The following is an 18500-nucleotide window of genomic DNA, read 5'->3' on the forward strand; positions in this document are numbered from 1 at the left end:
GTAAGTATTTGGGAGACCCAATGGAGAAAAAAGGAAAGTGGTTTTGTTGTTGTGGGATTATACCAAATGCTACTTGGACAGGAGGAGGAATTATATGCCAAGTTTAAGAAACATCATAAATTTGGTTCAGAAACACAATATTTCAGTGATGGAGGACTTCAGCTATTTGGATTTCTGCTAGAGTTTTCATTGCTGTCAAAAGTTGAGATGCTGACCCATTTGTGCCTTGCCTTGGTAATAATTTCTATCGTTTAAAAGCTAGGGAAAGTGATGAAGAAAATTGGTAGTCTGAACAAGATGCTGGCCAACAAACAAATATCTTGGCATAGATGATAGGGCATTGAACTTGAAGTTGGAAAGTCCTGGATTCAAATATGACCTCAAGCATTTACTAGCTGTGTGACCCTGAACAATTCCTTTGGTGATCAGTTTTCTAACTTGTAAAACAAGGGATTTGGAGTCAGTGATCTTTACAGACTCTTTTAGCTCTAAATCTATAATCCTATCACGTTGGTGAGCTGAGAGTGATCATTCCAACATAGAATTCATGGCAGAGGAGAAAAAGGCCAGTAAGAGTCTGACATGTCCCTTAAATCTGTGACAGCAGTTTTCAAAAGGGTCAATTAAATGACAAGTGATATTTTACATGGAAAGTGGGCCCAAAAGGGATAGGAACTCTCAAAATGAAAATTCTGAAATTTCAATGAGGAAGAAAAGACATTTATCTAACTGTTACATTGATCTAACAGGGAACTCAGCATCCAACTCAAGTTTTAAAAAAATATATATAAAAGACATGGAACATGATCTCTGAAGAAATGATTACACTGAGTATAATGAGTGTATGGTAGGTGTGAATAGGAACACATAACCAATGAAGAATTTCAGAGAATGAGAGTAAAAGATGTCATCAAAGAATTATATAAACAGAAGAAAAGATGGGTTCATCAAGTGGCAACAACAAGGGATAACAGGGGAAGGTTTCCCTCATGGGAAGATATACATCATGGTAGCGAAGGACTGGCAGGCGTGGATGGCTTGTGATGTGCCTTACTAGAGGGAGCATTCAATTCAATGAGATCACAGATCCATTTCAGTATTCCCTTCACTGAAAGTCTTCAAACAGAGGCATTTAACTTGTTGAGTCTGTTGTAGAAGGGATCCTTGGTTTGGACTAGACCAGCGGTTCTCAACCTCTCAATTTGTAGCAATGACAATACATAATGCATATCAGGTATTTACATTCCAAATCATAACTGTAGCAAAATTACAGTTTTGAAGTAGCCACCAAAATAATTTTTTTGGGTTGGGGTCACTGCAACAAGAGGAACTGTATGGCGGGGTCACGGCATTAGAAAGGTTGAGAACCACTGGACTAGACGGTCTCTGTAGCATCCCAAGCATATTCACATCTATGAAATATAGATGACTGTATTACTACTGTGTCTCCAAGCATGAGGCTTTACCGATAAGCTTTGTGAAGGTAACCTTGACCTGATCACGAGACCTATTGCCCAACACAAGTCCATTAACATGTTCGGAGACCAGCCCGGGAAAGCGTGGTTATGTCCTACACGCCCAAAAGGTGTTCCCTCCACCTTGCCACCCAATCTTAATTGTCTATACTTTGTGATGTGGTTACTGCGTCCTTGGGAGTACCGCCCAAGCAGGACATGAATAAATTCAGAGGCAATCCCGTGAACTTCCTCTTGGCCTTTCTCCCTTCCATGGAGCTCCACTGGGCTCCTCTATGACTATGTCTCTCTCTTCTTGACCTTCTCCTTCCCCGAGGCTGGAACCATCTCGGCCTGCATTCTCTATCTTAATCTCCTCAACCACCTTGTATTCCATTATCCTCATTTTCCTCCTTAAGGAAAATCATAGGGGTTGCCTGCCCTATCCAATCACTGATTTGTCCGTGTCTTTCATTCTCCACCCTGGTTCTCGGTTCCTACCTCTCCTCGGGTCCCATCACAAAGGTGAGCCCCTTCCCTTGTGGGACCCTGCTGGTCAGGGAAGTCCATTAAGGAAAACCCCACACTTGGCACCCCGGATTTGGGAGCGAAATTCCTTTGTCCCAGGCATTCAAGCACGTGCAACTTGAGGAGCGATCACTGAGGTACGGAATCACAAAGGCGTGACCTTGCAGGTGGCCTCTGACGGTAAGAAACGTCTTTTATTTCAATTTCTTATTTTAGAAATTATTCAGAACCACGGGTCCATAAGCCTCATCATATACTCGTCACCTTAGACGGTTAATATCTCTGATTGAACAGAAAGGTATTGAGATCTCTGAAGCATTGCTTAAATAGGCACTGAAGCAAAATCTGAATTCCCAGCAAGGGGAGTTCCCAAAGTGCAGCTATGAGATCTGATGGGTAAAAAAAAAAAAAAAAAAACGAGGCAGTATCAGAAAGAAAGACAAAATATCACAAGTCAGTTGGAATACTTGGGAAACTACAAGGATGGCCTTGACGGCACAACCTGTGCAGACTTTAGGCATCACAGGTGCTGGAAAGCCAAGCCTCAGTCTAACTCGAATTCTCAGAATGCCGAAGGTCCCTCCACCTTTGGAGGAAAAAGCCTCTGCTCAAACCTATCTCTTAGGGCAGATGGCCGAGAGAGCGCCATGGGCAAGTCTAACACTTTCTCCTAATCTTTTCACTATGGAGGATTCCATTCCAAAAAGCGCAGAAGCCATAACGTTCAATGCGTTTGGCTCACAACTCCCTCCTCTACCTTTTAAAACGTGGGAAATGAGGCAAAGGGCGTTCAACGCAAAGCCATTTCAGCATCCCGATCATAAGGTAGAAGGATCTTTCCAAATGCAAGAGGAAGTCTCTTCCTCGGAAGCTTTCAGTTTTCTTCAGCCACATTCATCCTTTAAGGCTTCTGGTCTTGTGCAGCCCGCCCCCTCCCCCGCAGAACTCTGCAAGCCAAAACAGCATTAAGGAGGCTACAGATAGCCCCCTGCAAAGGAGAAGCAGGATTTCTAGATTGTGCCATAACATGCAAAAATATGGGAAGCTCTCAGCATTACAGAGCTGATCAAAACTCTTTAGCAACAAATTTTACACCAGATGATTGGAAATTAAGACAAATATTACCTGCTGCTAAGAGCACATGGATTCTAATTACAATGCTACATTAAACAAGGAGGATTGACTTCTCTTTCAATCTTTTGCTCTTCCTTTCACTAAAGATACTAACAATATGCTTAAATCACTTTCTTCAACTGACTGATCTATCCTTGCTATCTCTCCCCTGCCTGTTGCTGCAGAAACAGACAGAAATATTCTTTGTCAACCTCTGCCTCCACCCATGCTTAATGTAGTATTATGACCATTTAATATTTACAGAAATAAGCAGGTAGAAATGTTTCTTCTACAAAACTTAGAAATGACTCCAATAGTACAGACGGAAGTTTAATTCAGCCTCTGGCCATTGAAATCCTGACTCCTCTAGAAATTCAAAGCAGAGTATTAAGCTTCTAGCTAAAGCATACGGGGCTAGATAAGACTAACACAGACAAGTCCTAGAACCAAACCATTCTTATTAATTAAATATAAGTTCATGGCAAGAAATTTCTTTACTTAAACATTGCTTATTGCAAAAGTGAGGCAAGAAAAAAGCCAAAAATCGTAACTCTGTGCCATAACACGGTCATCTACCAGAAGTTACCTGGCACAGGTGAATGGTGAAAGCTTAATGAGCAACGCTTAAACTTAGAGCAAACCTTTCATCACTTTGGGCTACTAGCGTAAGGTTAAAGTGCGGTGAGGAGACGATCCCTCACATAAGGACCGATCCCTCACATAAGGACCGTAAGATCATATCAAAGCATGAAAACTATTCCTTAAGCACCTAAAGGAAGACCAGTTTAAAAAAAAGCAGAGCACGCGTTTGCCCTAACTAGGAAGCAAACAGGCATTTTGCTCTAAAGAGGACAAATGAAGCAAAAAGACTTTCTTATCAGCAAATCTCTCCACCAGTTTAGCATTTCTAAAAGGAACAGGCCTTTTGAAGCAGCACCAGAGAATACAGGAAGAATATTATTTAAATGTAAAGGTATAAACCTGTCTTTCAAACAGATCTTTGCTAAAAGATGGTATTATTATGAAGCAAAATTTTAAAAATTAAATTGTTTTAATTTGGATTGGACATGGCAAAATTACATAAGAAGGTCTAATTGTATTTCTTATAAGGCAAAGTTTTAAAGTTAAAAAGTCAGAGAAAGACTTTTGTCATATGCTACAGGAGATATTTTATCTGTAATATTTTAAAAAAGAATCATTATATAACTGTAGGCTAAAAAACAAGGTATAAACACAAATTTATCAAGGTTTTCAGAGGTAAATCCTCATGGACTCTTGCAACCATGTGACTCACTACCAAAACTATTTGGATCTGGAAAGAAAACTTAATTCAGCAGTTTCATAAATTGATCCTGCCATATAGAAGGCAATGCATCTACACCTCAGGTTATAAGTTTTTATGGCAAGTATTGAATATTATCAAAAGCAAAATTAAAAATCAGTGCAAATTTTTAATTGACTAGCATCAATTGGCATATGCTTTAGAAAAATTTCCAATATATTCAAATTTTAAAGATGTAGGAATCATTAAATTTTTAAACAGGACATAAGGTCAACAAGGATAAAAATTAGCAGCCATTATTTAAAAACCTGTATAAAGTTAAAAAATTGTATGTAAAGCACATTACTGCCACTTTATCCAAAAAGCAAATTAATAAGAATTACTCAATATCAAAATAATATAGCATCAATTCTAAATATGAAACACATTCTCAGCATTGCAAAGCCAAGGTGAAATCATTATCAAAGGCAAATGGCCTTGAGGACACTGCTTTTGAGCAGACGCAGATCACTTGCACTCTCTGACACATCAGAGTGCCAAGTCCAATATTCCTCAATATTTTATGCACACAAGTGAAATTAGCTACCAGTGCAAAATCCTGTGAATGTTATCATGTCACTCATGCACTTCAGACAGGTGTCCAAACTAAACATTGTGGACTAAGGGAAGCATTACTACATGCCCCTATGGTATAAAAATCTAAAAGCTAACAAGTGATGGGAGATAATCACTCTCCTGATGTATAGGATTAATCTCAAAATGCTAAAGTATGCAAAGTTATTACAGATCTTTTAAATAATTGGGCATATCCAACTATTCCAAAACAATTGTGGAGTAATAGTGCTTGTAACAGCAATACATGGGCTGAATGGGATAATCCATGGCCTAAATGCAAGCAATTTCAAAAGGGCTCAAAGGAATTGATAAGTCCCAAACTCCAAACACAAGGAGATATTTTCAGCCACTTTCTAATTTAACAAGACCCAATAAGGCTTTCTTTTGGGGTCGAGATCTTCTGTTTATTTTCTCAGATACCAGAAGTCCATGGAAGAAAACTGAAATGATCCAGCTGAAAGACAGTCTTCCCAGAAAGTCAATGCAGATGTGCCTGGCACCATCCACAACATGGCACCGATACCAGACAGCAGGAAAAGCAGCCAATGAGCGGGAAAAACCATCACTGCTCTATAGGCAGGTCTAATGCAATATCCACACAAATGTACTTGTATGAAAGACAATACCTAGAGAAAAATATCATTGTTACTCACTAGCATTCTATTATGCCAGTATATGGGTATTTGTTGTAAGATCTAAGTTCATCATGTACCTGAAAACTTACCCTTTGAAGTATTTGTACAATATGTAACCTGCAATTATTTTAGTGGAATTGTTCCATGTTACCCAAATTTGATCAAATGAAAATCATACTATTGAAATATTGAAACAGTACAGTGAATACTGTCCAATTGTAACACATTGTTGCTATCATCCAAAATGTATGTATAATATTTATCTTATAGGATTCATTTTAAATTTGTGAGAATGAATTAGGTCTTCATTAGAATCAATCTTATTCAATAAGTTTTTGGAAAAGCATTGAAGCTTTTAAAAAGAAAAACGGGGTGGAAATGGTATTACTAACCATCTATCTCTCCTACACCCCAGAAGGAATATAAGCTAATATTATTAAATCACAATTCTCATGTAATGACAAACGTTGCATTGTATGTTGTACATGGATTGGGCTGAATATTGCCAGGAGATTAAGACTGTCAGGGACCCAACAGAATGATAATTTTGGGTCGAGGTTTTGTTTGTATGTTTACAGAGAATGAAAACACCTGGTCACCCACCAAGCACGTCATGCCATGTGGCACAGGACCAGGAAGAGAAGCAGAAGAATACCATCTATGATGCCAGCTGATTGCATACCAAGCAAGCGGCAAGAAACCATTATTGGTGACTATAAAAACCAAACACTGACATTATACTACTTTTAATGACATTTACTATTCTACTGAAGGACAATGGTCATGCTGACATCCATTGGTCTTTTATAACTAAACCAATATCAAGCATGTCAACTTGTATGGACTAAACCCCACTCATATATTTATGACGTCAGAGGGATCCCACACTCCAAAGACTTTATCATGGGATCAAAATCGAAACAGCTATAATTGTTCAAACACTAATGTATATCTTTCATTTTGGATATCCGTTATATATGTCAAAAGGAAATTTATTTTGTATGCATTGTAAAACTCCTTGTATTGTAAAAAATTGGTCTATCAACAAGGGTATAGACATTGGTATGACTCTCCAAAGGACAGGAGATAGAAAATTTTTCATTCATAACACAAACCTAGCAACCCTGACTACAAAAATTATGTTCTATGCAGGAGATGCAGAATAGGAATGTTTAATGCACAGATGGTCCTGATGTCACTCTTAAAAAAGGGATGAGATATCAGGCAAAATGCACTTTAGAAATTTTTAATTAGGAACCAATGTTATTGAAAATTGATCATCTACATCCATGTGTAGGTTATATTCCTGACAAAATCTATGTAGACATTATGTGCCAACTGCCATTGCTGTAGTTAAATGATAACATCATTGTTGATCACTACTCCTAAAACTCCATCTTTTGGATTAATATCTTTATGGAAACTCTTTCTTGCTCTCTAACATCAGTCCCAGAATTCAGACGGCCGCTGGATTCGGGGTATATTAACTTCCACTTCAGGTACTGGAAGACGTTCTGGTACATGAAAGTAAAGCCTAGGTTGGACAATCTCTGTGGACGCGCAGTTGTTGAACCTCCTAGATGGAATAGGTTATCACATACATACATGGAGCAAAGGCAAAGTATACACTAAGTTTCTTTTTTGGAGTATGTATTGAAAATAGGAAAAATTTTGGCACTAATAAGATTGTAGAAAAAGCACATTGAATATTATTCATTTACAACTAGGAAAAGTAAGTTACATCAAACTCTGTATGATCAAGTAACTGTAGAAATTGCTTCTACAGAGAAAGCAACTCAAGCTTCTATCACTCCAAACATTGGTTTGGTGGAATGAATTTTGCAAACATTAGTTATATTATATTCTTGGTTATTATATTGATTAATTCATTTATAGCAGAGATTTAAATAAGGCTCATATAAGAATTATGCAGCCAGAATGTACAAAGTCATTTCATTAGCTTCATTTTTGTTATGTCTTCAACAAATCAAAATGTTATATTTATGGCAAAATTGATATTTGTATTAATGTTTGCACTACTGTTTGAAAAATGTAAAAGATGCTAATATCTTTGGTATGCTATTCAAAAAAAAAGGGGGATAAGACAGAAAGTATTTTTAAGAACATTTTTATATCATTTTAATCCTTTTGAGCAATTTTGATTTGATGCTCTCACTTTATTTTCTTTAAATATTTTGATTATACTATGTTGTTTTCATTTTTCTCTTATATTTTGAAAAATATTTCAAGTACTTTTAACACTCTAATCCTGAGCAATGAAGGTGCCAATATTTCTCTTGAAATGTACCCAACAGCATCAGATTACAAGAATGTGACAGCAATTGTTAAAGTTGCAGGTGACTATCCTGGGAAACCATCACTGATTGCATAAAAAGGGAATGCAAAGGACACCTCAATGGGCCGGATAGCCAAAGCCACACACACAAGCATATATTCCATAAGAGATGGATATATGTGGGCTGCTGAGGTTGGAGGTCCTGGGACACGGTGCTTGACACCCTCATTCACAGGTGGCTCGGGTATCAAAGTCCAACCATATTGCCATGTGGCAGGCATCTAGGCGGGTGTATCCCTAAAATGCATAATCAGTACAAGGGAGAAAAAGGAAATTCCCCTTCATATCCAGATGCAGTCATCTTTTATCTTGCTACAAAAGCTCTGGCAACTTCTTGTAATCCTAACTGTGTGTGGGCAATAATCTAATGCACCCGTCCTATGTTCTATGGGACTACTACCTCAATAATTCAGGACAATCAGAGTGAAAACTATTTTCTCATTACTTTTGTCATTATTTTTAATCGTTTATGAAAATTTTTATCTTTGATTTTGATTGTTTAGTATTAAGAACACATTTTATCTTTGCAATAATCTTTATGAGCAAAGAGGAAGATTTTATTATTGTTGATAATCACACTTACTTTTTTCAGCCAAGTCTTTGGCAATATTTATTGAATATCTAATTTTAATCACTTGAAGCATCAATTGGTGATGCTACATGATTTTTATATTTTTAATTTTGGTCACATTTCTATATCAACCACCTTTCATAAAAAAAAAAAAAAAAAGGGGGATATGTAGCATCCCAAGCATATTCACATCTATGAAATATAGATGACTGTATTACTACTGTGTCTCCAAGCATGAGGCTTTACCGATAAGCTTTGTGAAGGTAACCTTGACCTGATCACGAGACCTATTGCCCAACACAAGTCCATTAACATGTTCGGAGACCAGCCCGGGAAAGCGTGGTTATGTCCTACACGCCCAAAAGGTGTTCCCTCCACCTTGCCACCCAATCTTAATTGTCTATACTTTGTGATGTGGTTACTACGTCCTTGGGAGTACCGCCCAAGCAGGACATGAATAAATTCAGAGGCAATCCCGTGAACTTCCTCTTGGCCTTTCTCCCTTCCATGGAGCTCCACTGGGCTCCTCTATGACTATGTCTCTCTCTTCTTGACCTTCTCCTTCCCCGAGGCTGGAACCATCTCGGCCTGCATTCTCTATCTTAATCTCCTCAACCACCTTGTATTCCATTATCCTCATTTTCCTCCTTAAGGAAAATCATAGGGGTTGCCTGCCCTATCCAATCACTGATTTGTCCGTGTCTTTCATTCTCCACCCTGGTTCTCGGTTCCTACCTCTCCTCGGGTCCCATCACAAAGGTGAGCCCCTTCCCTTGTGGGACCCTGCTGGTCAGGGAAGTCCATTAAGGAAAACCCCACAGTCTCAAGGGTCTTTTCCAGAAATGACATCCTATGACTCATTGAATGTTAAAAGTGGAAGAGGTCCTAGGAACACCTAGTCATTTCTCCATAGGATTCGCTTTGTGAAAGGAAATACAAGCTGAAAAGAGGGTCAATCTGGCTACATTTCCTGGGGTTTCAAGCTCTCCTGTCCTTGAATGAAGGGTTAAAGCAAAGAATGCTTCTGTCTTACCCCGGATGAACACAGATTGGGTTTCTGGAATAAATGCAAACACGGGCTCCCAGGGGTTTGCCATATAAGAGGCAGGGGAAACCAATTCACAGATGATCTCTGAGTTGGTCACATTCATGATATAAACTGATCCATCCAAAACACAGAGTAGTATCTAGGGAAGCAAACAGATTGTGAAGTTATTACAGGTATTGCAAATTATGTTGTCAGTATTCTTCTCTCCCAGAAAGATCTCTGAGGACTGTGAAGAGAAAATGATTGGGAATCTTATGGCAGAATAATGGAAACCACTGGACAGCATCATGCCAAAGAAAGTTTATACTACTACTACTCACTCAGTTTCTGGAACCAACAAGAAGCTTTAAATTAAGATAAGAGAAATTGAAAACAGTCTATTAAACGATCTTTTTGTTTGTTTCTTTTGCTAGAGAACTATTTAACTCATGGTTATTTGCTAATAATGAAAGGGGTTGTGATTTCAGGCCCCAGGACTGAGCTAGGAATCATGTATATTCCTTCCAGGTGTCACAGGACCAGGACTAAATTAGCCCATCAGTGTTTTAGAGGAGTTCCAGGTCCTCCAAAAGTATGAGCATTATTCCTATAGTCCCAGCTTATTTTGGGTCTTCCCCAAATTTAAAGATGGAAAGTTACTTACCAAGGGAGTTAAAAATGGGATGGGAGCCACAACACAGATCGTTTCATTTGGATGCTTCACAGGCCTGGGAAAAACAAGAAGCTCATTGTGAAACAATGATAATCAGAAGAGTAGTCCTGCAATTCAAAGGCAGAGATTTGTAGGTCTCTTCTTTGGTCAGTTATCAAATTCTATATGCCTAAAAGTGTGCTTGCTATTGTACACACCTGTGGGAAAGAAAGCACTTAAACACTGGCTGAACTTGCATGATTCCACTTCCATTTACCAACATGTTAGAAAGAAGGATGGAGGAGCTGCTTTTTGTCCGGCAAACAGTAAAACACAAAAATGCCTGTCATTATGTTTTTCTAAAGCCACAGTAAGCTTTGTTTAGATCACTGACCTCTCCACAATCACACTGATGCTGGGATCACTGGCTTTTTCGGCATTCACCAGGTAAAGAGACCCATCGGTACACAGCACCAGAACCTGCAGTTTGGAACTGAGCACATCCTCTGGGAATGGGCAGTCCTCTAGGGTTTCATAATTCTTTAAGAAGTGAAGACTTCTGCAGGAACATCCTTCTGGGAGGGAAATCACACCAAGTAGGAATGCTAGGAAAAACAAAGCCCAGGCTGGTCAAAAAAGAGCTTGTACTGAGATATGAAAGATTCTCTATAAGAGTGTCAGATTTAGCTTCGTGTAGAAGGCAGTGGTTGAACTAAGATTTTTAGTTTTTTTTTAACCCTTAACTTCTGTCTTAGTATCAATTCTAAGGCAGAAGAATGGTAAGGGGTAGGCAATGGGGATTAAGTGACTTGCCTAGGGTCACACAGCTAGAAAGTGTCTGAGGTCAAATTTGAACCCAGGACCACTCAGCTACCCTCCATGCTGCTGTTTCTTGAGCTAAGTCTTAAAAGAAGTACAGATAGTTCCTGATTAATGCAAGTTTGAATAAAGTGAAATTTGATTTAATTTGAATTATAAAATGATATCAGGTGGCATATTATGTCCCAAAATTTAATTAATGAGATGCTGCAAACTAGTTGAGGATTTTAACAGGCTACCATAACTTCAGGCCACATTTGCCCATTATAATATGTAAATGTGACCAGTGCTTATACTAAGAGTTTTGTGAATTTTTTTTCATAGTGAAATAAGCAGAACCAGGAGAACATTGTACACAGTAACAGCAATATAGTATGATGATCAAGGATGAAAGACTTAGCTACTCTCAGTAATACAATGATCTGGGACAATTCTGAAGGATTTATGACAGGGAATGCTATCCACCTCCAGAGAAAGAACTGTTGGAGTCAGATGGAGATAAAAACATGAATTTTCACATTAGTTTGTGTTTTTATTTGGGGGGTTGGGGTTCCTATGAGCATTCTCTTACAATAATGACCAATATGGAAATATGCTTTGCATGATAAAACATATATAACTCAGATCAAATTACTTACCATCTCTGGGATGGGGGAAGGAAGGAGGGAAGAAAACAATCTGGATCTTATAAGTTCAGAAACCATATACTGAAAATGTTTATTACATGTAATTGAAAAAATAAAATATTTTTTTAAATAGATGAAGATCCTGGAAAAGGTCATTAAAAAGGTAAAAAGAAGTCCTTAGCAAATTGGATAAAAAGACTAACTTCAGATGGAAATACTGCCAATATAAAAAAGAAGAGGGCTGTTATTATATTAGAACAAAAAAATTTATATTATTAAATGGCATAAATATGGTGCTAGTAACTCTAAAGGAATATAATACTTCAGAATGCCTGAAATTTGTGGTAGAAAATAAATACTTTAAAACATGGAAGTGAAACAAAAGGAAAAGTTTTATCTGCTTTTTGTGGTTTACACACAATGAAAAAGCAAACAAATGTAATAATCTTTCCCCATTTCAGTAATTCCTTCACATAGCTGGTAAGATGATCTCCCTAGAGGTCTGACGCTGCCATACTCGATAGACTCCACTGGCTCCTTATCCCTTCTAAGTTATAAAATCCTGTCAGGTATTCAGAGTTCTTCATGACCTGGCCCTCTCCTATCTTTCCAAGTTTCCTATATTTAACTTCTTTCATTGTACTCTGGGATTCAGTGAAACAAGCCTTCTCACTGTCCTCAAACAAGAAACTCTGTCTCCCAATTCTGTACCTTTTCTAGGCTATCCTCCATACCTGGAATTCTTTCCCTCATTCTCTCTATTTCGTGACTTCCCTGGCTTCAAGTTTGCTCCAATTTCATTTTCTACAGGAAGCTCTTCTTTAACCCCCTTAATTCTAGGGTCTTCCTTCTGTTGATTATTTCCAGTGCAGCCCATCTACATCTTCTCTGCACATAATTGTTTGCATGTTTTCTCCCCCATTAGACTGTGAGCTCCTGGAGAGCAAGGGCTGTCTTTTACCTGCCTTTGTATCTCTATTGCTCAGCACAGTGCCTGACACATCATAGATACTTAATAAATGTTAAATAGTTGCTTAACTAATAATTATAGAGATAGTGTATTTGTTGGATGGATTGAAGATCGCAATAAAAAATTATTTCTTCTTAGCAGAGCAGGTAGCTCAGTGGATTGAGAGCCAGGCCTAGAGACAGGAAGTCCTAGGTTCAAATCTGGCCTCAGACACTTCCCAGCTGTGTGACCCTGGGTAAGTCACTTGACCCCCATTGCCTAGCCCTTACCACTCTTCTGCCTTGGAGCCAATACATAGTATTGACTCCAAGATGGAAGGTAAGGGTTTAAAAAAAAATACAACCCTTACTTTCTGTCTTAGTAACAACTCTAACTAAGGCAGAAGGGCAAGGGCTAGGCAATTGGAGTTAACTGACTTGCTCAGGGTTACATGGTCAGGAAACTGTCCCAGGCCAGTGTGGGGTTTTCCTTAATGGACTTCCCTGACCAGCAGGGTCCCACAAGGGAAGGGGCTCACCTTTGTGATGGGACCCAATGACGTAGTAACCACATCACAAAGTATAGACAATTAAGATTGGGTGGCAAGGTAGAGGGAACACCTTTGGGCGTGTACATTGCAAACTGCGCTTTCCCGGGGAATTGACTCCGAGCATGCTAATGAGTTTGTCTTAGCCAAGGGCCACATGGCCAGTTCAAGGTTACATTCACAAGCCTCATTGGTATAACCTTATGCTTGGAGACACAGTAATCATACAGTCATCTATATTTCATAGATGTGAATATGCTTGGGATGCTACAGCCAGTTTTGAACCCACGTCTACCTGACTCCAGGCCTGGCACTCTATCCACATGCAACCTGACTGCCCCTTTTGATGTATTTCTATTCCTTCCCTTTCCAGTATTATTTTATGATCATTAAAACTTAACAGAACCATTTCTAGGCCTGTAGTCTCTCAGAAGATAGGGTTCAGAGGGAACACATGTATCATCTCCCCCATAATTCCCTGTATCCTTGTATTATCCTAACAATTGTTTCTTCAAACTTACATCTTTGTGATGTTTTTGAATCCCATGTTTACACTTCAAAATTTCTATGCAGTTCTGGTCTTTTCATCAGGAATGCTTGGAAGTCCTTTATTTCATTAAAGATCAATTTCCCCCTCGTAGGATTATATTCAATTTTGCTAGGTAAGTTCTTCTTGACTATAAGCCTATATCTTTTGTCTTGTGGAATGCTATTTTTCATGTTCTAAGCTCTTTAATAGTTGGGGCTGTTAAATCTTGTATGATTCCTTACCTTCTGCCTTAGAATCAATACTGTGTATTGGTTCCAAAGCAGAACAGTGGTAAGGGCTAGGCAATGGGAGTTAAGTGACTTTCCCAGAGTCACACAGCTAGGAAGTGTCTGAGGTCATATTTGAACCTGGGACCTCCCATCTCTAGGCCTGGCTCTCAATCCACTGAACTACCTAGCTGTCCCCTTGAATTCTTATTTTCTGACTGCTTATAGTATTTATTTGATCCACAGGCTCTGGATTTGGGCTATAATGTTTCTGGAAGTGTTCATTTTAGGAAGTGACTATTAGATTCCATTTTCACTTTGCTCTCTAGTTTTAAGAGATCTGGTCAGTTTTATAATTTCTTAAAATAAGCTCTTTAAGCTCTTTTTTGTGGCATGGTTTTTAGTTAGTTCAATGATTCTGAAATTTTTTATTCTTTTTTCTGTTTTTCAAGACAGCTGTTATTGCCATGCAATAATTTCTATTTTTTTCTCTTTTCCCATTATTTTGACTTTAATATTTCTTTTTTTTTAATTTTTAATTTTTATTTTTTAAACCCTTCCCTTTCCTTTTGGAGTCAATACTGTGTATTGGCTCCAAGGCAGAAGAGTGGTAAGGGCTAGGCAATGGGGTCCAAGTGACTTGCCCAGGGTCACACAGCTGGGAAGTGTCTGAGGCCAGATTTGAACCTAGGACCTCCCATCTCTAGGCCTTGTTCTCAATTCACTGAGCTACCCAGCTGCCCCCTGACTTTAATATTTCTTGTTGTCTCATGGAATCATAAACTTTTTTATTTGGTCCATTCTAATTTTCAGGCAGTTTATTGAGTGAAATTCTGTATCTCTTCTCACAAGATGTTAATTCCCTTTTCAAGTCTTTCTTTCATAGTTTTAATTTTCTTGTTTTTCCTCTAACACTCTCATTTCACTTATAAAAAGCATTAAGCTTTTTTCTTTTATTTTTTCTGGGTTATACATGTATTATTATGCAAAACATATTTCCATATTGTTCACTATTGTAAGAGAATACTCGTATAAAAGCCAAACCCAAAAATAAAAAACACAAATAAACTTAAGTGAAAAATAACATGCTTTGATCTGCAACCTTCCACAGCACTGTGTTCTGTATCATGGGTGCTGTTGGGCTCAGTGACTGTAGGTTAATAAAAGTGTGGAAAAGGTTTATAGGAGAGTGGGAAGGTTTTATAAAGCCTTAAAATGTATGTAAATAATAAAGTAAATATAATGTCGCTACTTTGCAGATTTTTATCTCTTGCAGGAGTCTCTGGAATGTAACTCCCTTGATAGTTAAGAGATCGCTGTATTTTACATGGAATTTCTCTTTCTATCTCTTGTTGCTGTACTTCTTGGTAATATATAGAAATGCTGATGATTTATGTGGGTTTATTTTGTATCCTGCAACTTTTGCTAAAGTTATTAATTATTTCAACTAGTTTTTAACTTAATTCTTTAGGATTCTCTAAGTATACCATCATATCATCTGCAAAGAGTGATAGTTTGGATTCCTCATTGCCTACTTTAACTCCAATGTTTTTCTCTTTTATTGCTAAAGCTAGCATTTTTAGTACAATATTAAATAATAAAAATAAATAATAGTGGTAATGGTCTTACTGAGAAGGCTTCTAATCTCTACCCATTGCAGATGATACTTGCTGGTGGTTTTAAATTGATACTACTTTTTTTGCTTTCTAGTGTTTTTAATAAAAATGGGAATTGCATTTTGTTGAAGGCTTTTTCTGTTTCTATTGAAATAAATCATGTAACTTCTGTTAGTTTTGTTACTAAACAAGCCTTACATTTCTGATATAAATCCCACTGGTCACAGTAAATGATCTTTGTGATATATTGCTATAGTCTCTTTGCTACTATTTTATTTTAGACTTTTTTCATCAATATTCCTTAAAATTGGTCTGTAATTTTCTTTTTTTTCTTTTTTATTTTTTTAAAAACCTTTATCTTCCCTTTTGGAGTCAATACTGTGTATTGGCTCTAAGGCAGAAGAGTGGTAAGGGCTAGGCAATGGGGGTCAAGTGACTTGCCCAGGGTCACACAGCTGGGAAGTGTCTGAGGCCAGATTTGAACCTAGGACCAGTCTGTAATTTTACTCTTCATGGCTTAGGTATCAGCACCATATTTGTATCATAAAAAGAAATTTGGTAGGACTCCTTTTTTGCCTAGCTTTTTTCTTTAAATGCTTTACTCATCTCTTATCTAATAGTATAGTTGAATTTGTGCCCAAGTTGTGTTTTTGTTGAAGGCTTTGCTTGTGATGTTGTAGAATGATTTATTCAGGGTCAAGGAGCCAGTACATATCTATGGTAGGATTTGAACTCAGGTTTTGATAACTCCAAGTCCATCACTCTACTCACTGTACCATCCAGATGCACCAAACTTAATAGGGTGAACTTCAAAGAAGGAGAGATTGATGAGTGAGGGTATTAAAGCAGGAGTATTCTAATGCTGATCAGTGTGATGACTGAAGGAAGGTATGAAAGGAATTGATATTGAGTATGGCCAGGAATGTGGTATCACCTTAGGGATATCTATGAGTACTAGAAGTTGGAAAAAGAGATGCAAAATGGAGGAAAATCTGTTAATTTCAGAACAGAAATTTCAGAAGACAAAATTTCAGGGGGCAGGCAGAGGGAAAATAGGCTTTGGGGAAGGTAGAATTAAAGTTAAAGAAGATGAAGATGAAAGAAAGAAAATAGGAATTAAGGATGGGGTAATTAAGCATTAGAGAAATTGGGAGAGTAACAAGTGATGGTATCTTGATAGCTTTTGGGAGTAGAAAGGAAATAATTCTTTTGAAGATAGTAGATTATTAGAGAACACTACTTTATGATAATTAAGTGTCCCCCCCCCCCGTTTCATACACTGATGCCCCCTTTTTAATATGTCACAATCACTTCTGAATCCATTGGGCCTTCCTTTAAGACAGAAAATAATAGTTAATCAAAATCTATAAGGAATCATGACTGAAAGCTTATTTGACATTGCTTTCCCATATTTACTCACTGCTCTAATGAGAAAGGGGAATGTAAGAACACTGCCTTTCAAGACAACCATGAAGTCAGGCATTCTAGCCTCTCGAAAATAAGCTACATATAGTATGTGTTTGATAAATATTTACTGAATAGAGTTGAATAAATAAATCATGGAATACCTTAATTGGTTCAAGATGATAGTAACAAGAAATAGGTATTGTGGAAAGAAGGCTGGTTTCCAAAAGCAGACCTCAGTTCAAATTTTGAGACTCTTCAAGAGCATTGGACTGATAACTTCTGCCTCTAAATCTATGATCCTGTTATACTAAAGGTTCATCAATGACCTAGCACCAAGGAGTTTCTGTAATTTTTAAGATTGCTCAGGAGATCTTTACATGTTAAGTCCCTTTCATGTGGCAACATTACAAATATCACCAAAACACAATCACAGAAGCTGTTTACTTTGGTAATAGGAAGGCAATAGACAACTCACCTTGGGCTCTATTCCACATTGTGATTACTCCATCTTCACACACCAGAATTACGAAAGATGAGCAAGGACTGATGGCTGACTTAATAATTGGTGATGCAGTTGGCCATACTCCCTCGGGCTTCATATCAGAATCTAATGGAAGAAATGCTCCTTTTACTTCAAATCTCTCTTAACAATAGTTTCTCTCATTTTTCAGTTCTTGTTATGTTAAAATTTTAAAACAGCATTTGTAGGCAGCTAGGTGGCTCAGTAGATTGAGAGCCAGGCCTAGAGATGGAGGTGAAGTGCTGAGTTCAAATTTGGCCTCAGACACTTCCTAGACATGTGATCCTGGGCAAATTACTTAACCCCCATTGCCTAGCCTTTACCACTCTTCTGTCTTGGGACCAATACATACTACTGATTCTAATACAGAAGGTTAGAGTTAAAATACACACACACACACACACACACACACACACACACACACACACACACACACACACAGAAACTTGGCATTCTCAAATTTGTGCTGAATTTAGGTCTTCTAAACATGCAGACCCTAACTATGGGTATTAATTGGTAGTAATGAAAAAGTAGATACAGGCAGTAGGGATCTGGTAAAAACAAAGTCATAAAAATTTTGGACATCTTTCACAGCTCTCTGTGATAATCTCTCAAGAAGGATCCTGCTTGTCATTGGTCATTTCCATGGTATTGAGAATAGGCCCCAATAAAATCAGAGCCATCAGCTAGCTAGAGCCAGGCACATATGATCTCACCCAAAGCACCTGAGAAATTCTTGGCTGTTCCTGGCTTGTTCTAATCACTGAAGCAAACATGTCACTGAGAATCTGGGTTAGATGGTTACACACTGACATACTTAATTATAATTCTATAGAAAATTCTGTTTAGAGCCATTGACGTAATCTAAATCCATTGTCTCCATCTTGTAAATCACTACTAACCACTGTCCCTGCAAAAGGCTTACCTAATCACTTCGTCTATGTCATTTTCCCTATAAACTGTGTACCCCAAATCATTAAACTTTGTCATTGTCTAGCAAGAAGATTGTCTGTGTGTCTCTCTGGCA

At 37.9% G+C, this 18500-nt stretch overlaps 1 protein-coding gene across 8 annotated transcripts in view; it reads right to left on the minus strand.

Annotated features, from left to right (window-relative positions):
- The window catches only part of WDR93 (WD repeat domain 93), a 64738-nt gene that overhangs the window by 12264 nt on the left and 33974 nt on the right, over positions 1-18500 (minus strand). For 7 of the 8 annotated variants that reach the window (XM_007479335.2, XM_007479334.2, XM_007479338.2 and 4 more), the window contains 4 exons: positions 17429-17560; positions 10628-10838; positions 10246-10309; positions 9588-9741 (listed from right to left, as the gene is read on the minus strand). In XM_007479335.2, coding sequence (XP_007479397.1) covers positions 9588-9741; positions 10246-10309; positions 10628-10838; positions 17429-17560 — 561 coding nt within the window. Of the gene's footprint in view, positions 1-4151; positions 7204-9587; positions 9742-10245; positions 10310-10627; positions 10839-17428; positions 17561-18500 lie in introns of those variants that run through there. The other variant, XM_056806387.1, reaches the window with a different exon arrangement.

The sequence above is a fragment of the Monodelphis domestica genome, chromosome 1 (genome assembly GCF_027887165.1).
Source record: "Monodelphis domestica isolate mMonDom1 chromosome 1, mMonDom1.pri, whole genome shotgun sequence".
Classification (NCBI taxonomy): domain Eukaryota; kingdom Metazoa; phylum Chordata; class Mammalia; order Didelphimorphia; family Didelphidae; genus Monodelphis; species Monodelphis domestica.